The sequence below is a fragment of the Malania oleifera genome, chromosome 3, assembly GCF_029873635.1.
Source record: "Malania oleifera isolate guangnan ecotype guangnan chromosome 3, ASM2987363v1, whole genome shotgun sequence".
Lineage (NCBI taxonomy): Eukaryota > Viridiplantae > Streptophyta > Magnoliopsida > Santalales > Ximeniaceae > Malania > Malania oleifera.
In genome coordinates this window covers 27900520-27917737 of record NC_080419.1, presented here as the reverse complement: position 1 = coordinate 27917737, position 17218 = coordinate 27900520, and the positions used below count along the sequence as shown (strand labels likewise).

The following is a 17218-nucleotide window of genomic DNA, read 5'->3' as shown; positions in this document are numbered from 1 at the left end:
AATGAGGGCAGGGGGAATGCATAAATAAAATCCCACAACAAATATGCATCAAAAAGAGCCCCACGTTTTAACAGCGTCTTCTTCCTTTAAAGCAGCAGCTTCTGCCAAAGCAGCATTTAGTGCCTCCTCCCTTCCTGAAACAGCCGAGGCAGCTTCCTTGGATTTCAGACTAGACTCATCTTCAAGTTCAGATAACCTCTCTCTGAGAGATAATATTTCACTTTCAAGAGACTTCTTTAGTTTGTCAGCCTAATAGGGTCAAAAAATAAGGAATATTAGTTTTTTAGCAGATTAATTTTGTGAGAACTTACTTTCAGCAGCTCATGCATCAAAAAAAATTACCTCAGTCTTGAAGCTTTCATGAGCACATTCCATTTGCTTCAGTGCATCTTCATTGACTTGTGCAATGTTTTTATACTGCAAGGAGATATTGTGATTCAGCAAACTAACTAAGCATTCAAAAAATGACAACTTTGAGATGCAACATAAGCACCTGTAGCATGTGATCCTTATTAGCTAGTGCTTCCAGCTTCAATTTTTCCATCTCTTCCCTTGCAACATGCAAGTCTTGGTAAACCTAGAGCAAGTTGTTGAAGACAAGAAAAAAAATTAAGTGTAAGAAATAATTTTGCATGATGTGGATCAGGAAAAAAAACCAATAAACAAAAATGGCTTTAACAGTCAACCAAGAAAAGTAGAAAATATAGAACAAGTTCTAATTCCAAATAAGACTGAATCTTAAGATGACAGCTAAACATGCAATGGAACCATGGAAAGATGGCAAGTAAAAGTATATGATTTGGAGAGGGGGAAAAGCATTGAATAAGTTTTCTTTTTCTTTTTTTTTTCTCAAATGTCAATGGCATCGCTTGACCAGAACATGTCCAATAGTTTACAACTCATTACACAAGAGAAAATAATTGCCAGTGTCATCTAAACCGTCAGAACACAAGCCAATGCCAACACAAGGTCAGTTGCAGGCTCCCAGCAACTAACACTTGCCACATCGTAGAATCCCCATTGCATGGAAGTCAAACGATACAAGCACATAGCAGCACCATAGTTTCAAAAAACAGTGGCAGTATCACAGTTATTTTTTGGATATTACATAATGCATGACGGATGCTACATCAATTTGCTTATGGCATTCTAAATTTGCTAAAACTTATAATTTCACATATTGACTCCAAAATCTAACGAATTAATATCTTAAATAATTTATACCAAAATTTATCTCTCGAAAGAAATCTCCACAATTTAAATAAAGTTATACATAACATATACTAAATATGTACAATTTAACACTGGTTTTCGTCACTGATGGGTGAAAAGCCTTGTAGTTATTAATACACTCTTTAGTGAATATAAATCTAATCTTAACTACAGAATCAAAAAGCATAATTGATTGACAAAATCATAAAACATAATCTATGGAACATATTTATGTTTCAGATTTCACAGCATACTCACACAAAATCATAAACAACTAAAATAAGCAATATGAAGCAAAGACTAGGGACTCAGTGCCTTCAAGTTTAAGTTTCAATCAGATTTTTGCTTCTCCCATGTAACAGACAATCTGTATCTCTCTCATGTATCATCAGTTAGGTTGAGTTTAATTCTGAATTATCTCCCTCATGAAAAGGGTTGTATCAAAGCAAGCTTCAGCTTCAATCTTGATTTAATTCTCTGCTTGGAAGTACAATCATAACTATTGTTCATGACTTCCATTGCTACAGTCAGTCACTGTTAATTGCTACTGTTCACGATTGATTCCTCACAGAAATAACAAAATATTATTTCACACCATGTTATACACAGCCATTCAATACATAGCTTTAACATACAAGCACTGACCTCATTAACCGTGGAAGATGAAGGCCCAGATTCACTATCTATTCCAACAGCCTGCAGTTTGTGAGAAAATGAATAAGGAAGATCACAAAGAAAGCAAGAACAAATATCAATATTTCACACAAAACCATTCAAAACAATAAATTATTTCAGTAATTAGGTTGCGTATGGGGGTATTTATGTCTTCATATCTTTTTTATTATTAATGTGAGGAGGGTTGGCATAGAGATCTACAATTCTACATGTCTGGCCATCTCTCTCTCATACACAGATTTTCAGGTTCATTACATGCAATCAAAGAAAGCTTCAATCCTCCATGCTTGAATTTTTTCCCAGATAGAGTTCATCGTCGCTGTTCACACAATTTGATCATTGTCGTTCAGTCATGGAGTCACTGTTGATTGCTGCTACATTAATTCATTCTCTTTCAGTGTTAGTTGATATGATTTGGCTCTCATCAACTTTTTCCTGCTTCTGTCATCTTTCCCCATCAACTAAAATCTGACGCTCCCTCTTCTTTAAGAGTTGTTTGGTGCCACTTGTTTTCTCAACTGCTCCAGGTGCATCCAAGGTCTCAAATTTCAATGTCGACTAATCTATGAAGTCCTCAGCGTAAGTGTAGCTTGTCATCTGGAGTTTCAACATTGTTTTCTACCTGCCTGCAGCGTACTCAGTGCAAGTGTATATTCACGCTAAAGGGAAGTCCAAGTACCTAATGCATTCTCTACCATCTCCAAACTCCAAAGTTTATGAAGATTGGATGAAAGAGAATGACATGCTGTTTGTGTGGTTCTGGAACAGCATGGAGCCACAAATTGCTACAAACATGATTATTTATATAATTGCCAAAGTTTATTTAGATGATATTTGTCAATGTGAACCTATGTTTTCACCTATATGAGAAGTTTATCAAATTTGATCAAGAATGCATGTACATTAGAGAGTATTATATTACTTTAAAAGGCTATGTGGAAGGAATTCAAAATCTACCAACCATTCCTATGTTAAGAAGATTAAGAGGCAACAAGCAGAGTTCTTGGCTGGCCAAGTTTTTTATTTAGGCTGAGTCCTAAGCTTCAAGACTCTAAAGATATGGTGTCCTAACCATCCAACATCTAACCCATCCCCATTGTCCATTGAGCCTGCTCTATCCAGTTCTTCCCAGTGAATCTACACTATCTATGAATGCAGCATATAGCATAATTCAAGAAATCACTAAAGATGGCTCTCAATCCTCTTCTCAAGTTTCTTCCTATAAAAGTTCAGTCATGGATGACACTACCTCTAACCATCATAAGGGAAGTATTGGAGGACGAGGCCAACGTAGTGTATCGAGACGAGAAGTTTTGTCATGGCAATTCTCACATTCTCAGAGTGTGGCAAGGCAAAACATACTGCTTCATTGTTTGGATCTCCAACTCCTGCCAAGGAGTACGATTCTACCATTGACACATCCAGCACATCATTAGCACTTTGGTTCAGTATAGAGGTTTTGGGTGGAGCAAGAAGGAGATGGTTTTTCCACGACATGCACTTTTCACTCTTTTTTCAGGCATTATGGACTGAGGAATGCAAGGATCTTTAACGGCAATCTGGCTATCTGACAAATGTAACGGGATATGCTTGTTTTTTTTCTCTTCCTTTTGGGTATCTTTCAGGAAGTTCTGTCTTCTAATCATCAACAGGATTGGAGGACCTTATTACGAGGATATCTTATCCTCCATTTTTTGGAATCTTCTCTCTTTTCTGTCAAGGAAGTTTTTTTCCCTATCCAAACAAGAAAAAAATCCAGCCACTCTGTCACTCCATTGGGAGGTTTGGAGTACACATCAATCATGTCCTGAGAGGAGTAATAATCTAGTCCAAATGGTTAACAATTCCTAAGTCTTCTACATCTAGTGTTTACTGTAACCCAGTGGATGGGCATTTTGCCACTTTGTCTTCTTGCCTCTATATCTCTCCTTTACTTATTGATTACGGTGCGTCCACCCATATGACATGTATTCCTTGATTATTACAGTCCATCAAACCCAAAAATTAACACCCTGAGATTACTTCAGGTATAAGGTTACTCTTGCAGATGGGATCGTTACCCCAGTTCATGGTTGCAGCGATGTTCTTTCATTTCCTTCTATTCCTTTTTCATCTATACTATATGCGCCTACATTTCCATTGAACTTGTTATTTGGTAGTCAATTAATTAAAAACTTGTTATTTGGTAGTCAATTAATTAAATTTGATAGCTTTTGTCCTTCTCATCCCCAAACAAAGAAGAGAATATGTGGAAGGAAGGCATAAGAAGGGCAATCTTTCAATCATGGTGGTGGTAGATCCAGTTCCCTTATACTTCAAACAGCTTCTTTAATTTCAACTTATGGTGTTTCTCCATATCCATGGCATGCTCATTCGGGTAATCCATCCCTCAAAAGTCAAAGAAAGTTTTTTACCTTTTCAAGTCTATTTCTCGTTCTTTGAATGTTATGTGAGTTAGGAAAGCATATTGAGACTTAGTTCCTGTCTAGGGCTTAATCTCATAGTAAATCATAATTTTCAGTTATTAACTCATATATTCGGGTCTAGGTAGTTAAAATATTTTGGGTCTTTTGCGGATGATTGTTCACATAGGGCTCATTTGTAAAAAGACAGGTCCAATTTTTTTTTAAATGTTTTCACTCAATTCTAGTAGGAATCTTAAACTAGGTTTAACAATTCTACTCAAACTTTTCAATCTAATAATGCACTTCAATTTGTTCAAAATGAGCTTCAAAATCTTTTTGCTTCACAAAAGGGGTAATTAATCAGCCATCATATGTCCACACTCCTCAACAAAATGTAGTAGTTCAAAGTTCAAACGAAAAAATTAACTTGACATAGCTGGTCCTTTGATATTTCATATTCATGTTTCCAAAACTTATTGAACAAATGTTCTCCTTACTACCTATTCTTTTATTAACATCATGCCCACTAGTGTTCTAGAAATTCCTTTCTCTCCCACAACACCAGAAACATAGATGTCTGTTGTGCCCAGTGCCCTTGGTGCACATGCTTCAATCATGCTGTCAAACACGCCTTTGTTCCATACTCAAGAATTCAGAAAGATATTATCATCCCTACACTCGCCGAAACTATGCCAATACTAATGCCACTTTTTTAAGAGACTATACTTCTTTAGTAAATACTCCTCACATGAATATTTTCAATCCATTGATGATTTTCAGTTCCCCCTTATGTTTTGATCCTCCCATTCCTACTCTAACTCCTCAAAAGAACGTTTCCACTTCTTTTCCCAATCAATTGATTACTAAATGCAAATGAGAATTTATAAATGTCAAAAAACTGGTGCAGGCATTGTTACCAACATGCAACTGCATCTTTTGCCCTTTATTACCTTGCCTTTTTGCCCTAGATATCTGCCCTAGCTTGACTTGGACATTCCATTGCTCACCAAAAAGGTACCAACACTAGTACCCAATGGCTGTCAATTGCTTATCCTATTAGTAATTATGGTTTAGTTCTTCACTTTCATATCACTATGCATTTTTTTGCCTTATCTATTTACTCTTCTATCCCTTCCTCACGTATTGAAGCTCTTCCTAACACTGAGTCAAAGCATGCCATGGATGTAGAAATAGATGCCTAAAGTACTTCAAGGATGTGGGAATTGGTGGACCTTTCTTCCCGTAAGGTGTTGGTTAGGAGTTGCTGGGTATACATGGTCAAATACCTTCCCCGTGTTTCTATTGAATGCCTTCATGCTGAATTAGCCATGTATTGGTTATTTTTTAACTTCCTCTCCCGCTGCTTAAATACACTATGTTCATGAGTTAATTTTGTTGGCAATTAATTTTTATTGGCTCTTAAAGCCATATGGATGAGAAAAATGCATTCTCATACTGGGATTTGCATGAACATGTGTACATGGAGTAACCTCTGAGGTATCTTCTTAGACGGAGAGTGGTAGGGTATGGGCGAGGCAGAAAGCCATTCAATTTTTTATCGAAAGGGAAAAACTATATAAACAAAGATAGAATGTAAAAAGCAGGAGAATGAGGAATCCTCTTGATCAGAAAAGAAAAATCTAAAAAGAAAAAGTATCAAAATACACAACAGCCAACCAATCACGCTGAACATCTTCAAAACAAATTCCCTTGAAACAACCTGAAGAAACAGCCCATAGAAATGCCAAATATTGAATCTTATCTCAAAGCAAAAACCAAGAAGTCTTCTTCCCCTTAAAAATGCAAGTGTTCATTTCCGTTCAAATATCCCATAACATAGCATACAAACGACATTCCATAAAACCCAACTTTCCTCAATAAAACCAAAAAGTTTGTTCCTTATTCTCCAAGAGAAAATAACAATGCATAAACAAATGGGAGGCAAATTCAAAACCATCAATGCAGAAGATGCACATATTTGAAGATAATGCCTTAGAAGCCCACCTACTCTAATTGTTAGTATAGCCTCCATTAAGAACAACCAAAGAAATAAATTCCATAATTTTCAAGGGAACTTTTGCGCTCCAAATACTATAATAGAGCGAAAAGAACATGTTTCCCTGAATCAATCCAGCACCCACTTCCTCAAATCCTCCCTATTGGAAGGACAGCGACTCTCCAACAAAATCCCCACAGACGATAGCCCCTTCATCTCTCTATCATTCAAAGATCTACAGAAATGGAAATCCCACGAATAAATCTACCCACTAGGGTAGGAAAAAAGAAAGAAGAAGCTGATGAAGTAGCCACATTGTGTAATGAAGAAAAACAAGACAAACCAGGAAAAGACACAAAAGAGCTGAATCCCCAACCAATGGTTCTTCTAGAACCAAATGCAAAGCCCATTACCCACCCCAAATTTGCTATCAAGAATAAAACGCGGGTAAAGCTTGGGTCTCAACAAAAAGTCTAGGGATTCTCCAATATCTCAAGAGCTCTTCTAGTAAAGGTTTGACTTATAAATGTCACAAAAACTATAACATTGTGGGATGCAATAATGCAAATTGGGCTGGCTCTATTGAAGATCAAAGGTCGTCTACTGGATAACACATTTGGGAATAATAATCTTCTTATATGGCATAGCAAGAAACAAATTACCATAGCAAGATCCACAGCTGAGACAGAATCCAAGCTATGGCTCAAGCTATTAGTCAGCTTGCATTGGTTGAAGTCTCACGTCAGGTGGGTTTCTCAATTATGAAACCCATAGACATGTTTTATGATAATCGAGCTGCCATTTATAATTTTGTATTGCTCGCAACCCATAATTTCACAAGTGCACAAGGAAAATTGAAGTTGAAAATCATTTTGTCAGGGATGTTGTCATGAAGAAGGCTGTAAGGACTCCATATCTCAAATATGTGGATTAACTAAGAGATATCTCCACTAGGACTACTTTAAAACTTGCCTTGTCTAAGGGGGGGGGAGACGGAGAAGAATATATTATTTTAGGTATCAGGTGGTGAGCATGGGGGTATTTAAGTCCTTATCTTCTCATTATTGTATAAAATTGAAAGACATAACCAACAACTAATGCATCAAAGAATGAATGAAGGGTGAAAGAGCAACTATATGACTAACAACAGTAAGTTTAACCAATGGATACAACATGACAGCACCAATGCCTAATTGAGAAGAAGGGGATCCAATACAAAACAATTTCCCCAAGCAAAACATATAGCCTTCTTGACCAAGAACTACAACATAGTCTACAAAAGAAATTTTCTATAAAAAAATTTATTAATTAAATAACTGACTTGGAGAAATAAATCTACCTTAGCCTCTGCAGATTTAATCTTTTTCTCAAGATCAATATATCGAGCCTGAGAAAGAATAGAACATTAGATTAGGAAACCAATCCATTCTTTCAGGAAATATAATGTTGTGATGATCAAAACCTCTGCAACAGCAGCCCGGGCCTCAGCTGCGGCAGCATCACGCAAGGCATTCGATAATTCTTTTCCAATCTCTTCAACCTGTCTCATGGCATTTTTGATAGTATGCTCCCGGTCAAGAGTAAGGGATCGAACATTATCACGTTCTTGTTGAAGCTCATTTTTAGCCTCAGCCCATTCCCTCTGAATGAATACAAATTGTCAAAGAAAAGAAAAATAGAGTTATTTATCATGACAGAAATCCATAAAAGATTATAATTTAAAATAATATTGAAATTAAAAAAGTTGAACATGGATAGACTCATAGACCAACAAGTGCCAATAAAGAACAAAATCCCCACAAAAATTAATCTAAAAACTCTGCATGCATTCACAATGTAGGAAAATCTTATAGTTTTCCTTAACATCAACATTGGCAACAAGCCACAAAACAGTGTGCTAATTTGCGTGCCTGGGCGCATGCATAAAACAGAACCAACTATATGATTACTTTTGGGTCCTTACATCTCCATTAAGAGTCACATTCAGAATTTTGATAGGGGCTCAAGGCATTCATTTACAATTATAACTTTAGGATCCTCATGGCACAATCAGATGTATCTGAGAGGGAAAAGAATATATTATTTATCTTTCACCATTTTTATTTCCCATATCTGAACCCATGCCATCATGAAACAGGAGATCATTATTTTCAACCATCCCCATGACTCATTAAAAAATAACTTAACAGGAAAAATAGGATGAAGCATGTCATTTTTTTCTGCATGACGGTCCAAGTTTTGTTTTGTAAATTAAGCATCCAAGAAATAAGAATCCACAAATAAAACCTAGTATCATAACTAAAAAAATTACAAGCCACATGAAATTTATGCTATACAGCTAAAATATTAACAAAAATATGTTAAAAAATGTCAATAATACAAGTTAATAACAGAACTAAACTGTTCAAAAAACTGTGAGATTGATGCTTCTTCAAGTTCCAAAGGTTGACAAAGAAAATGCAGCCATAGCATATTCTATAATTTTTGTTTGTTACTTTGACATACAAGCCAATACACCAAGGCTCTATCATGAGAATAAGCGCCATTAAACTACTTCCCTCCATTAAATTTTGCTATCCCTCCCTCCACCAAGGATTAGTATTTCAAAATTTATCTGCCCTCTTGTGCAAGACAGTGTTTGTGTGTGTGCGCGTGCGTGTGAGAGAGAGAGAACAGAAGAGAAACAGAAAGAAACAATAAGCCTTACAAGAGTCTGGTGAAAAGCCAAAGCTCACTTTTCTTTAGGGCAAGCATCACCCAATATAAAAGAATGTCACATGGCCCATATTTCCTAGACCTAATCATAATAATAAAATTTTCTATTTGCGAGGTAAAGAAGATGCCCTTGACTATGTTTTGGGATAGATTTCAGTATCTGACCTTGTTGTGGGGTTTTGCAGCAGGTTGTTTCAGAGAACCTTTTTCAGATTAAGAGCATGAATTGGGTGGTATGAGCTGTTTATATATATATATATGGTTCCTTATCTTCAATGGAGGATTTCTTATGCTCCTTGTTGTACTTCTTGCTCCCTCTAATAAAAACTCTTCATTTCAATTAAAAAAATAATAATAGAATTTTCAAGAGTGGAGCTCCTGGAAGAAAATGCATTTGTGACATTAAGATTTGGGTACTTCGCAGTACACTCATTGTTTAACATCTGATTTTCATTTGAAGAGGAGTGCAAATAGATTTGAGGGCAAGGTAGGGAGGAGGCTGAATGCTTCACAACACTTTTTGACATAAACTTTCTTCTGGTTACTTGGCAAAGAATTAAATATCCTTTCTTAACTGTTTTCTCCCTCAACTATCTTTCCTTTTTTTCAGCTTTTTATCTACTCCAAGCAGTGCAACACCTCAAACTCCAAAAAAACCTGAAGTTTCTTAGATGTTAACTCCAACTCTCAAAACATATTTTTTCCCCATTTGATCAAAAACATACAATGACAATGCGAGATAAACTAAATAACAAGATACCAAAAACAACTAGAACATTAGTTGTGTTTGAGTGCATGCGCGCATGTGTGAGAGAGAGAGAGAGAGAGAGAGAGAGAGAGAGAGAGAGAGTGCAGAAGAGAGGAGAGTTTTTATGATAAGATCAAAATTAAATAATAATATACTATTGTAGAGACAAACCTCAACTTTCTTGGTATACTCCTCTTGTTTTCTCCTCTCCACCCTTCTGGCCTCCTACAATTTACATGGCATTATAGTGATAGGACACAAATATGACAACCATGCAACTAAAAAAGAAATGCAAACATAAAGTCATAAAACCAATCAAAATGGCCACCTCACGAGCTTCCTCAGCAGTCTGAATAGTGTCCAAGCTAGCCTGCACAGGGGTATATGAAGATATATAAAAACAAGAAATCATTTTATCAAATATATAAGCACTGAAGCTATCATATCATGCTCCTAACCTGTAGGCGATGGACTCTCTCAGACAAAACACGAACTTCATCCAAAGCCCTACTTTCGGAGCTCGACAACATTTCATTCTTGTGCTTCAGAACGGATACCTAAACAACAAGAAATGCAGTAATCATCTGTGAAGGCCTCAGTTCAAAATCTTTTTGTTTCATAATACTGTAAAAAATTTTCTTCTTTTTTTCTCCAAATCCTCACCTCCATTGTTAATTTTCGAGAAACTTCTTCAGCAGCATGCACACATTCAGAATTTTCACGCAGCTTTCGTTGGTAATCAACTACCAACTGTGAGAATTCAACATTTCTTGCCAAAATTCCATTGGTTTCACCTCTCTAACACGATGATCAACATACACCATAAAAATAATGACCAAAATCCAGTGTATAATATTTGAAGTAAACCGATACATAGAGATAAGATCTGGCAGAACAAAGAAATATCCAATAAATAAAAATATAAATTTCACCTGATGCTCAGATTCCTTGATTAAGCTATCAAGTCTCTCCCGCGCAAAATTTGCTTCCATAGCCAACTTGTCCCGCTCCAATCGTAATGATATAATTTCACTCCTGATTATAAAATATACAATATAAAATACTAATCCTGAACACAAAGAATTATAAGCCAACCATACTCAAAACCGAAATAAAACAAGGATACCATAACAACTGCTTATATTTGAATCATGTCCTATGTAATACCATTTAAATGAAAAATGTTGAGATGTTAAATAGATTGAGATTTTAAAAATAAAAGAGATTGAGAACTGTCTATATTAAAATCAATTAAGAAAAAAAATATACAAACCACAAAAAAGAAAACAAATAAATCCAACCTCCAAAATCACATTTTCACTCATTAAACCAATTAGTTTGAACACAACAAATTAAATAGTTCTCTTTCTATTTCCCAGATCTCCCAACTGAGAAATAGAAAAGTCAAAAATTGAGCTAATGTGCAAAATACATATGCACGTGACAAGATGGATAAAACAAATTCTTGAAAAACCATAAAACCAAAAAATTCTAACTGAGTGCAAGACCAAGTGCAAATTGAGCTATGAAAAAAATAAAATATAAAAAAAAGAAGGAAAAGGAAAAGACCAATCATTTATGGAGAGGACCACACTCGCTGATAAATAGTTAATAACTGTCACCAGATGAATAACAGGGTCTACAGAACACTGCCAACACAAACAACAAAATAAATAGAACTGAATACTAAATATACCTAGACTTTGCCAAATCATCTTCAATAGTTCTCAAATGTTCAGCAGCCTGCTCTTCAGCCTTCTTTCTAGCTTCCTGCAGTGCATTATTTGTTGAACATAATAAAAGCTGAGAAGAGGAAGGGTGCCCGCGTGGTTGGGGGAGGGGGGGATGGGGATCCGACTTAAAAGTATTTTTCATACACACCTGAGAACTTTCAAGAAGCATGAGGTCTTTCCTTCCTTCTGCAAGGGAAAAATTAAGCAGCATTGACAAATGCAAAACAGGAACAATGTATAACAAAAGAAAAACAAAAATGTGGGATGTTTCGGATGATAATCACAGTCAACCGTGCCCACAATGACTAAATGACCACATAAGATAATGACCAAGGAAACTTTAAGAGCAAAGGATTATTGAATCCAGCAAAGATGCAATGCTTCTCACTCTTTAAAATGATAGTGTATATGTGTGTGCACATACACATGTGCAAGTTCATGGAAGGGTTCACTTGATTAGGATGGAGTTTTATCATTCACGTAAAGTTTTATCTTCAATCTGTTGTGTAAATACAAAATTTTATTGCAAATAACAGAATTTTCTGGTCATAAATCTTCTTTCATTACGCTGGAAGAGGATGCTTACAGAACGGAAAGAGAACGATTCATGTTTTTTGTTTTTTTTTTTTTTTTTTGGACATCCAAGTTGGAGAATCCATGGGTCAAAAACACTCCCATGGGGAGACCAAGTACTCATGCAGCTTTGGATGAATAATAAGGGCGTCATCTATCTGTTAAAAAATTTCTCAAATCAGGAGAATTCAATTGGTTAATATAGAGATTGGAATAAAACAATAAGTTGGTGGCTATTTTTTTCAAATTTCTGAAGCTCTATGCGAAAGGAACCCAAAAACTGAAGATAGTGAGCAAGTGGTGGCACTTATTCTGTTCTGAGATGCAAGGATAGTGGCACAAGCAAATGCAGTAGCGGTATAAACTGATCAGAAAACAGAGAAGCATGTAGGAAAGCTATCAGTTTTTGAGATCTTCACTACTGTACAGAAGCCAAAATGCATTTGTTAGCCTAAGTGACTACATGATCCTAATTGTCATATTTTGATGATAACAACCCATTAGTGGTTCTTAGTTAAACTAATCTTTGCATACTAAGCTGTGGCAGGTATAAGTGGCGAAATCACATAGATACGGGTTTTGTGCAAAGATCAAGCGAACATTCTCATAGGCAAAGATTGAGTGGACAAACAAATAGGCAAAGATCGAAAGGACACTCAATCGAAAGGACTCGAGCACAACCATCAAAGAAAATATAGAAACATATGTAATAGGGAGTGTTTGAGGTAGTATTTGTTGTAACTCTTGTAGTTATGTTTCACACATGTTTATTGAGCAAGAGTTGAACAATTGCATATGCATTCTAGTACATAGAGTATATAGGATATCACTAGATCATAAGTTTCATACTTAAGAGTTTTTCAAAGATAAAACCATGATTCACATGAAAATATCCTATACTCAATTTTGTTTTAAATGGGACAAGTGTTAAACAATTTAAATATTATATATCTTCATATACGTGGTCCCGAATGGGTTAAAACATCATTCATGCACTTAAAAATCAAGATATTGAAGAAACGGGGCAAACCGTCAACGGTTTGCTATAAATACAAGTCCAAAGACTTGCTTAAGGATGGATTTTTAGTAATTATCATTCCCAAAGCACACCACATTTTAGTTCATCATATTTGTGCTCAAAATCTTTGTTGCTCTCTATTCTTTGTTGTGATTCATTTCTTGAGAGATTAGGAATTGTTTTGTATTGCATTAAATATCCGCTCATTCAAGGAATTTTGTTTGTAATTCATTTTCATATTTACGGGTGCTTTGTGAACCAAGTATTAAAGGGACTGGTTCCCTTGTTTGAGCTCTTTGTGAGCAATTGGGATTGGTTTCCATGTGAAGGTTCTTGGTGAACCTTGTGGCTCTAGGTGAGCGTTAAGGAATTGGCTCCCTTGGAAAGACTCTGGGTGAGTAAAAGGGATTTGTTCCCGTGTGTAAAGGCTTCTCCGCCAGTGAAGGAGGCTTATAGTGGATTGTGGAATCCTTGAGTGTGTCTCAAGGCGTGGACATAGGTAAGGGGTTGAACCACGTTAATATCGTTTGTCAAGCTTCTCTTCCCTATACTCTTTCATTTACATCTTGTGCATGATTTACATTGTTTATATTGTGATATAATTGCTTGCATCTTACCAAAAAAATTTTATTTTGTAGAGGAAAGCCTAAATACGCAAAAGAGTCCATTCACACCACCCCCAAGACTCGACTCTAGGGCCAACAATATTGAAATTTCAAAGAATAAGCATGGCCATAGAGAATATTCCCCGGTTGAGGGAGACAATCTCTCCTATTCAGGCTGTCATGGACCATTGAATTGCAATGATCTCTAGCTAGCATTCTGGGTTAGTTAAAAGGGACCCCTTTGTAATCCTTGATTTTCTTGATACTTTTCAGTAAAAGGTGTTTCTTTCTCGTTGCTTCTTTGCATTTGGGTGGAATTCCCTTGATGCATCATTTTATATTATTTCTTTCTGCTGATCAAAAATATATATTTTCTCGGCATGTTTATCAGCCCAAAATCAGCAAATCATCCAATTTAAATTTGGAAGCAAATGGCCCCAAGTTACGTGGGCCAAACGACATCAACAAAACTGAGGTTAACCATATTCTTACATTTTTGGGCACTCAGATTTTGAAGTCCAGTGTGCACTATCAATTATAGGGGCTTGGGCCAAACAATTTTAACAATAAATGGGCTGGGATAATGTTGATCAAAAAACAAATTAAGACATCCATCTTGGCTTCACTTATGAGTGATTCAGATTGTTTTTCTTGGATGGAGTTTCAGTTGATCATTGGACAACAACTGGAAGGAAGCAAGGCACACGGTGATTGCTTCAATAATGTGATAGATAGTCTGGTCCGATGGTTACAGAAGATATTTCTACCAATATAATCGATGTAATCTGAACTTTCACTGGAGGTTTTGAGGTTCCTGAAAGTACTGTATTGGTGTGATGGCACAGAAACAGATCCGGAAAAGGATATTATTACAGGGATGGGACTTCAGTTCAATCTGCATCTGGAAGGATGACCAGCTGTGGGGTATTGAAGGTAGAGGAGAGACTTCCAAACAAATTTGAGCTCGCCGCAGATGGTCTAGTTCCTGTGCCAAATATTTTTTTCAAGGCCTGGAAGCTGCATTGGGACAGAATACAAATATGGGTGGAAGTAATTGAGTCAACATCTGAAGATGAAGCTGGTGTTCATGAAACAGAAGAAGATGAAGGCTCTTAATTGCTATCTTGAGGATGCATGATGATATGGATGAGACAGCTGGGTCTCCTCTATGGTTCTCAGCCAATGCAAATTTGTTAAAAGAAACTGAGGAGCACAGTGTTTCTCAGGCTGCTGGCGCTGTCCTAGGTCTACAAGCTCTAGCTGACAGTCGGAGAGGCCCCTTGCTGAACAATCTTGCACACCAAATGATTGATTTTCTGAGGAAAATACAAATCATATTACCCCTCATCATGCTACTCAATTTGTTCCTTCACCAGGTCGATCTATTTGGCTCCGAATAAATCTGGGGATTAATTTGGTTGGTCTGGCATGGCTGCTGTTAACTGTGACAGATGGAAGGATCTTCAACACATCTGGAGTGGTCATAATTTCCAGTGATTCACCGAATCTCCAAATAGAATTGGGTTCTATAGAAGATTCTGAAACTCTTAAGCCTCTGTTGTGAGAAAGCCGTGAACCTACTGAAGTTAGTTAATTCAGTTATTTAGTTGAAAAGTCAGCAGACAACTCAGCTTACAGCCGGCAGAACATTCAACAATAAAATTATTCAGTCAGCAAGTTGCAGCCAGTGTGATTCTTATTCAAAGTTCTGTTCAGTTTTTCAAAGTGGAATATAGCTGTCATCCATTAATAGCACAGGAGTCAGTTATTTAGTCTAGGAACTTGTCATATTCTTTGCCTTGTTTCTAGGTTTATTTAATGAGTTGTTAAGTCCCCAGAATATCAGAATTCAGGATTTTAGAAAAGCACTCTTGAACCAGCTCTTTATTTTTTTTAAAAAGAAACAGATTTCATCATTGTTTGCTCGTACGTTGATGATCTAATTTACTTTGGAAGCAATCTTCATTTACTTGTTGATTTCAAGCACTCAATGATAAAAAAATCTGAGATGACAGACTTAGGGATCATGAAGTATTTCCTAGGGATGCAAGTTAAGCAAGGAAGAAGGGAAATTTTCATTTCCCAAGAAAAGTATGCAGCTAATATCCTGAAGAAATTTCATATGAAGGACTGTAAGGCTGTAAGTACTCCTATGGCTCTAAATGAAAAATTAAATTATGATGATGTAGCTAAGAAATTCGACGAAAATCAGTATAGGAGTTTAGTTGGATTCCCTTATTTACATGACTCATACTCAACCTGATATTACACAAGCTGTTAGTATGTTGTCTAGGTTCTTGCACAACCCAAGTGTACTTCATTATGCAGCGGCAAAAGGGGTATTAAGATACCTTAAAGGCACACTAAAACTTGGACTGAAGTACAGCAAAGATTCTGAGTTTTTCTTTTACCAGTTTCACTGACAGTGATTGGGCCGGATCAGTTGATGATCGAAAAAGCACATCAGCATATGTTTTCTGTCTTGGAAATGGCACCATTTCATGGTGTTCAAGAAAGCAAAACACCGTTGCCTTGTCATCTGCAGAAGCAGAATATATTTCAGCAACAGAGGCTGCTTGTGAACGAGTTTGGCTGAGGAAATTACTTAGTGATTTAGGGCTGAAGCAAGAGGGTCCTACAACCATTTATTGTGATAATATGTCAGCAATAGCTCTAACTAAGAACCCTGTTTTTCATGCCAGGACAAAGCATATTGAGGTCAGACATCACTTTATTCGTGACCATGTGCAGAAGGAAGAAATTCAGCTAGAGTTCATCAGCACTAATGAACAACCAGCGACATGCTCACAAAACCTATTACTACTGAGAAGTTTTTGAAGTTTAGAGACATGTTAGGACTCACGGATTTAGAGGGGAATTTGTGAGAAAGCTGTGAACCTACTGACGTTAGTTAATTCAGTTATTTAGTTGAAAAGTCAGCAGACAACTCAGCTTACAGTCAGCAGAACATTCAGCAATAAAATTATTCAGTCAGCAAGTTGCAGCCAGTGTGATTCTTATTCAAAGTTCTGTTCAGTTTTTCAAAGTGGAATACAGCTGTCATCCATTAATAGCACAGGCATGAGGTATTTAGTCTAGGAACTTGTCATATTCTTTGCCTTGTTTCTAGGTTTATTTAATGAGTTGTTAAGTCCCTATAATATTAAAATTTCCCATCTATTTCCCATGTACTCTGCCCTATAAATAGTGGCCTTATCCAAGTTATTTTAAGTAGAGAAAAAATAGAAAAGAATCTCAAGAAATCCAGCAAAAAGTGCTGCAGCACTGTAGCTTTTTATATATGTAATTTCTTCATCAAGTCAGTAAATTAAAGAGGCATTTTTCAGTATTTTTCTTCTCTTTTTTTTCTGTTTTTCAATTCTTCTGTTCCAACATCTGTAAGGAGTAGGGACTGGGGTGGGAAAAATACCAGAGACCATGGCTTTAAATAACAGTCATAAACAGTCATGAAATATCCTTAGTAATGGATCATTGTGTAATTGATACCGCTACGCACCAGTATAGCTGAGAGAATAAC

At 36.4% G+C, this 17218-nt stretch overlaps 1 protein-coding gene across 1 annotated transcript in view; it reads right to left on the bottom strand.

Annotated features, from left to right (window-relative positions):
• LOC131151057 (nuclear-pore anchor) overlaps nucleotides 1-17218 on the bottom strand; it is a 138611-nt gene that overhangs the window by 50915 nt on the left and 70478 nt on the right. Inside the window, exons 19-31 of the mRNA XM_058102233.1 lie at nucleotides 11633-11670; nucleotides 11448-11521; nucleotides 10684-10786; nucleotides 10415-10549; nucleotides 10210-10308; nucleotides 10080-10121; nucleotides 9923-9976; nucleotides 7751-7930; nucleotides 7628-7675; nucleotides 1858-1908; nucleotides 494-577; nucleotides 343-417; nucleotides 65-249 (exon numbers count right to left, since the gene is read on the bottom strand). Coding sequence (XP_057958216.1) covers nucleotides 65-249; nucleotides 343-417; nucleotides 494-577; nucleotides 1858-1908; nucleotides 7628-7675; nucleotides 7751-7930; nucleotides 9923-9976; nucleotides 10080-10121; nucleotides 10210-10308; nucleotides 10415-10549; nucleotides 10684-10786; nucleotides 11448-11521; nucleotides 11633-11670 — 1168 coding nt within the window. The remainder of the gene's footprint in view (nucleotides 1-64; nucleotides 250-342; nucleotides 418-493; nucleotides 578-1857; nucleotides 1909-7627; nucleotides 7676-7750; nucleotides 7931-9922; nucleotides 9977-10079; nucleotides 10122-10209; nucleotides 10309-10414; nucleotides 10550-10683; nucleotides 10787-11447; nucleotides 11522-11632; nucleotides 11671-17218) is intronic.